This window comes from Globicephala melas, chromosome 18 (genome assembly GCF_963455315.2).
Source record: "Globicephala melas chromosome 18, mGloMel1.2, whole genome shotgun sequence".
In the NCBI taxonomy this organism is placed as follows: domain Eukaryota; kingdom Metazoa; phylum Chordata; class Mammalia; order Artiodactyla; family Delphinidae; genus Globicephala; species Globicephala melas.
In genome coordinates, this window is record NC_083331.1 from 21,934,294 (window position 1) to 21,940,640 (window position 6,347).

Consider the following 6,347-nt stretch of genomic DNA (forward strand, 5'->3'; position numbering starts at 1 on the left):
TCAGAGTCCGGGGAACAGTAAAGAGAAAGTTAAACCTTTTTTTTTCCTCTTCTCTCTCTCTCCCTTTCAGGATCTGGTGAAAAGCCATTTGATGTATGCGGTTAGAGAGGAAGTGGAGGTCCTCAAAGAGCAAATCAAAGAACTAATAGAGAAAAATTCCCAGCTGGAGCAGGAGAACAATCTGCTGAAGACACTGGCCAGTCCCGAGCAGCTTGCCCAGTTCCAGGCTCAGCTGCAGACTGGCTCCCCCGCTGCCAGCACACAGCCACAGGGGACCACACAGCCCCCAGCCCAGGCAGCGTCCCAGGGCTCAGGACCAACCGCGTAGCCTCCTGTGCCGCCGCGGAACTGGCTGCTGCTGTCTGAACTGAACCGACCGGAGAAGATGGACTGGGGGGCATCCGCGTCCACCGTCACCCATTTCATTGCTCGCTGCAAAAGAGACGTGAGACTGACATATGCCATTATCTCTTTTTTCCAGTGTTAAACACTCATATGCTTTCGGCTTGAAGAAATTTCTTAAGTTGGGTGAATTAAAGGTTAATGAGAGAATTAGCATGGATATACTGGGACCTCATGCAGCTTGGCGGATCCGTGAGAAACGGTTTCATTCATGCTGAGGAGCTGTGTGCCTTTCCATCCCTCCCCTGCTCCCCACCCCCACTTACAAGAGTTCTTCCTGCTTGCACGTGGCGTGCTCCATGGGGTTCCGAAGCAGTGCAGCACCACTGGACTCTCCTCTCTCTCCTCTCCCCCCCCCAGGAACTGGAAGGGGAGGTGAAAGTCAAGAGTGAAGCTTAGTCTCACCTCAGATGAGGAGAAACATAGTTCACTGTACAAATGACGACTGTCACCAACACTCATAAAAACCAATAGTACTGTGCCTCTTTCCAAAACAGTGGATGACACAAAACTATTAGCGTGACTGAACGGTGACAGGTAGCTGGGATCTAGGCTATCTTACCCTGAAGGTTGTTTTGCTTATTGTATATTTGTGTATGTAGTGTAACTTTTGTACAATAGAGGACTGTACTATTTAGGTTGTACAGATTGCAATTTAGATGTTTCATTGGCTGTCTGAAGAGGTGTGGGTTGTCTTTTATATAGAGATCTACGTAAAAAATAATACATGAAGAAAAACACACCTACCTAAAGAGATTTTAAGAATTTGGCACAGTTGGTCACTTTGTGTAATCTGAAATCTTCCAGCTGCTGAATATCTTGAAGTCAGTCCCGGTTCACCGAAGTCTTTCGATTGAGCTGGTTGAATACTTTGAAATATGATCAGTTCTAGCTAATGAAATGGATTTCCCAGTAGGGGTTTCTGCATATTACCTGTATAGTAGTTACCTGCATATGTTTCTGTGCATGTTCTCTACACAGTTGTAAGGTGTCACTGTATTTAACTGTTGCACTTGTCAACTTTCAATAAAGCATATAAAATGTTGATAAACCAGTGTTTCCATGTTATAGTGTTAACGTAATCGCAGTCATTTCCACAACTATTTCCAGATAAAGTTAAAACAATTCGACTAGTAAAATCCTGAAGGGGGATGAAAGGGTTGGGCAAAGTAGTGGTGCTAGTGGTTTGACTGGAGGAGTAAAACGAATCAGACGTTGCGTTCTGTCAGGCAGTAAGGGAAGAGACATAACGAAAGAGGCAAGAGCTTAGCTCTTCAGACTAGTTGTGTGACCCAGTCAAGTGGCTTCCCCCACTCAGGGCTAATGTGGGGTATTGTTGAAAGAGAGAATCTCTGAGTTCCTCTGTGGCTTTAGAATTCTAGGAGCCCGTGGAAGTTTTAATCTCTCAATGTTTACCAGCTTAGGGGAATGAACCTTACTCTGTGTATAATTCCAGCAAGCAGCTCTAGGATCAGAAGATGGGAGTTAAAGAAGCTGATTTCCACTTTAAGAACTCTGTCACCCTAAGTTGGGGTGTCTTTCCTAGTGTGGATTGAGTTCCCAGCTCCTGGGAATTTCCAAGCAAAAGATAGGATAATTCTAGAGGTTTCCTCTTCTGGGTTTGAGGAAGGAAGGACCAGATAAGGGAGTCCCTCCCAGTTGATTCCTTAAGACTATAAAATAGGTCAAGATTCAAAACATGAAGGAATCCTAAAGCAAATTGGCCCCTGAGAAGTGAGCCTGAGGGGTCCCACTCTGCTGCAGGAGCCCTGCCAGTGAGCAGGTGAACGGTAGATTTTCAGCTCTGCAATCTGCCACTCCACCCCGTGGGAGTCAGGTATTCCCCAGCTCTAAGGCTTACGGAAGCCCTTGCAGGACAGGACTCAACTCTTCTGAGTCCTTCTCTAATGTAGAACTGCTGAGAGATTGATGGGTGGATGGAGGGAACATCAGAGCTCCCCGAAAAGAACTGGACTGGGTGCATGTGTTACGAAGCTCAAAGTAACTGGTGGGGCGACCCATCTCCTGCTGAAGCAGTAAACTGCCGACTGCCTTGGGAGGTGGCGGTTGCCATGAAGATGGTTTGGGGAATTTGGAGAAGATTTAAAACAATCTTTGTCGTATTTGTTTGAAGGTTATATAACTTTGACTTAAATAAAGAGATAATTAATATAGTAATTCCATTTCCTTTAAGAAAAAAAACTACTGAATCGAAATCTTTAACCATTTCATCTTTTAGGTTTTTAATATCCTCCAGAGCAAAGGTGGTAATTGAGGAAATTTGACAAGTGTCATGTCAATGTATTATTAAGATAAGGGAGAACTTTCTTCATTATTTAAAGGAATTTGGGGCCTTTATATTAAAAATGTGAGACTCCCATGACATTTTGGGGGCTGAATATTGTATGTGAAATATGAATGAATGATTAGAATCAAAAGATGTTTTTCCGTACATGTTCACTTTAGTAATTACTAAACACATTTTAAGTGATTGACTTATATTTAAGGATATTTAAGGTCATTTTAAAAGGCATTTTACTATCTGCTTACAGGCCTGATTAGGCCTTTGTTGGCCTGTGGGTTGTTATGTAATTGATTATATCATACTTATGTGGAGCGCGAGAGATTTTTAAGGGGGACAGAATGTTGTCCAGCACTGGGTGTTCCTGACATCAGCAATTGCAGCAGGAGAGACCGCCATTCGGGGAAGGAGAGACAGAAGAAATTTTACGTGATTTTAATGAATATTTGCTTTTTGTTTCAAATTAACAATGCTCATAACTCAGTAATTTTGTGCCTTTTTTTTTTGCATAGTTTAAAAGCAAACATCTATTTTTCATTATGTGATAAATACATAATGCCAGAGTCAATTTTAATTGACACAAGAAATGTTTAAAAGTGCATTATAACTGAAATTAGAAATGAAAACTTGATTTCCTCAGACACTGCTCTGCCCTTACTTTATGTAAAATAAGTAGTTGAAACTATCAGGAGCCTGACTGCGTTTAGCCGTCAACTTGCGTTCCCACAGCAGTCATGGCCTAAAGATTAGAAACGGAGGCAGAGAAAATGAAGTTTCCTCCTTCTTAGATAAAATTGCCTGCCACGGAGCCGAGGATGAAGACTTCTGGCTGCCAGGCCTGGCCCTGCAGTAACTAGCTCTTTGACCTTTTGAATGGGACCTCAGACCCACTTTCTCATCTATAAAATATGGAGTTGGATCAGATCACAAAGATTCTGTCCTGCCGTAAGATGCTACAGCCCTCTGCTTTTTCCAATGACTTTATTTCATTGGAACTTTTTGGGGAGAGTGTGCTGTTTTGTTTGTTCGTTTAACTTCTTGGGCTAAAATTAATTTGGTTTTAATCCTAGCTTTGCCAGTTACTGGTCTGTTTCCTCATGTTAAAATGGGGGCATGCTATCTCCATAGGGTTTTTTGTAAGTGTAATGCTGGAAAGCCATAAACAGAGACGTGGGTTCAGAGCAAAGTTTCAAGAAATGTTAGCCTTTCTCATATTTTTGAGTCATTCATCCTCCTGTTTATGTTTTTATATATATATTTAATTCTGTATTTTTTTCAGGAATAAAGTTGTGGCAGTTTTATTTTCTAATAGCTTTTATTTAGCATGGATAATAGTGGTGGCTGTTAAAATTTTATTACAAAAACACACATTAAAAAATGCCATTTAGAATATGGACGGAAGTGGACCATTTCTTCTGTATCTGAAAAATAATACTTAAGGCAACTATTTGATTTACATAAGTCAGAAAGAATTTACTGGGAATTGTTTATGTTTGAAAGTCATATTGGTAGAAGTAAATACACACTTGCAGGTGGAATGTATGTCTTAAATTATTAATTTCCTTATGGAAAAATGTTCTAGGTAAAACAGTGCTATGGAAGGCCAGGCAGACCGAAGTCACTGGGATTAGTAATCAGGCTTTATCAACAGCTGTTTTAAAAGTTTCAGTGGCCATTTTAATTTATTATTTATTTATTTATTTTTGGCTGTGTTGGGTCTTTGTTGCTGCGTGCGGGCTTTCTCTAGTTGTGGCGAGCGGGGGCTACTCTTCGTTGTGGTGTGCGGGCTTCTCATGGCGGTGGCTTCTCTTGTTGCGGAACGTGGGCTCTACGTACACCGGCTTCAGTAGTTGTGGCTCGCGGGCTCAGCAGTTGTGGCTCGGGCTCTAGAGCGCAGGCTCAGTGGCGCATGGGCTCAGTTGCTCCGCGGCATGTGGGATCTTCCCGGAACAGGGCTCGAACCCGTCTCCCCCTGCATTGGCAGGCGGATTCTTAACCACTGCGCCACCAGGGAAGCCCTCAGTGGCCATTTTAAATGGTGCAAAAATGACTACACTGTTACAATATACATCTGTGCTTTAATCCAGGTGTTTTGGACACAGATGTCTGTAGGATATGACAGAGAAGCCCCTTGAGTGGAGTGAGATGGGACCATAGGAAGTGGTAGTGACCGTGGCCTTGGAGAGTGTGCTCCATCCACACACACGGGGCCTGTGCTTCTCGGCTCCATGCACTTGTTGCTGTGTGGGAGCTCAGGCGCTGTGTTGCCAGACCTTCGCATCTTTCAAGATCCAGAAACCCAGGCTCGCTCTGAAGATTGCCAACTTTTGGACACTGTGCAGACCAAACAAAAGCACAGCTACTCTGCTGATTTGGCCCACGGGCTGCGAGTTTCCGCTCCCTACTATCTAGATCTGCCTCAAGAACTAGACTCCTGCCCTACATGGCAGCTCATCCTTTCAGCACAAAATAAAACAAAACCAAACCTCTTCTTTCTTGAGTAGAGAAAATGGGCCCAGGCTGTCTGGTAAGCTCTGTGTGAATTTACTCTGAGAACGTTTCCTGAGTACCTTCTGTGGCTTGTTCGTTTTACTAGAAGGTAGTATAGAGCCCCTGCCCTGAAGAGCAGCTCAAGTATTGCCTGTAAGAGAAGTGAGGCACTTTGTTTTCTGGCAAAATTTGCCTTACGTGACGTAATACCTGAACCACTCCTTCTCTATTCCTTTTCAGATGAATCTTCAGCAAAAGTAGTTCTGGGAGTTCTTTTAAGAACTGTTGTTAAATTGGTAGCAATTCCTTAGGGTAGTATAACCCCTCCGCTACATTTTATAACTGACTCACTTAAGGACAAAGATGGTGTTTGCAGATGTGTGTGCTTCAGGCTTATGTCGCACATGCCCCAAATTTCCAGGAATAACATGTATTTCAGGAAAACAATCTGCCCTATTGTATCAAGTACACTCAAGCATCCCCTGACAGTGGTTTATAGTCAATGCAGACTAGGGGACCAAGAAAACAGAAGACTGAGTTTCTCTCCTTAAGAGGAGAGAGAGGTGGAGACATTAGGGTGACCCACTGTACTGGTTTGCCCAGGGATTGAGGGTGTTTCCGGGAAGTGGGACTTTCAGTGCTAAAACCAGCAAAGTCCCAGGCAAATTGGGACAAATGGGTCTCCCTAGATCCCATTTCCTCTTGTACTTGGACACACAGCTGAATCACACCTCCCAGCCCCTTGAAGTTGGGTGTGACATGGGACTCAGTTTTAGTCAATGGATTGAGAGCTGAAGTGATGAACACCTGGCCATAAGAAACCCAGTCTGCTGTGCTCCTTCTGCGGACCTGATGGGAAAGACCTTGGGCCCTTGGACGTGACAGAGGCTCTGTCAGTGTGTGTGTGTGTGTGTGTGTGTGTGTGTGTGTGTGTGTGTGTGTGTGTGTGTGTGTGTGTGTGTGTGACTGGAGCGTCCTACCCCACTAACCTGGGACTGGCCAGCACAGTGCCATTTTCTGGAGTGTGTCAGCCTTTAGGCATCTGAGAAACTGCTTGCCTCGGGGACTGACTCCAACTAACATGGAAATGAAGACGCGGAGCTGGGGTGCTGCCGTCAGAACCAAAATGTGTGGCGTCGACTATGGCTAGGTG

General features: G+C 44.0%; 1 protein-coding gene across 3 annotated transcripts in view; it reads left to right on the plus strand.

Moving 5' to 3' along the window:
* Positions 1 to 1,453, plus strand: part of TSC22D1 (TSC22 domain family member 1) — a 136,608-nt gene extending 135,155 nt beyond the window's left edge. For all 3 annotated transcript variants that reach the window (XM_030882208.3, XM_030882213.3, XM_030882212.3), the window contains one exon: positions 71 to 1,453. In XM_030882208.3, coding sequence (XP_030738068.1) covers positions 71 to 328 — 258 coding nt within the window. In that variant the 3' untranslated portion in view covers positions 329 to 1,453. The remainder of the gene's footprint in view (positions 1 to 70) is intronic.
* The last annotated feature ends 4,894 nt before the right edge of the window (positions 1,454 to 6,347 follow it).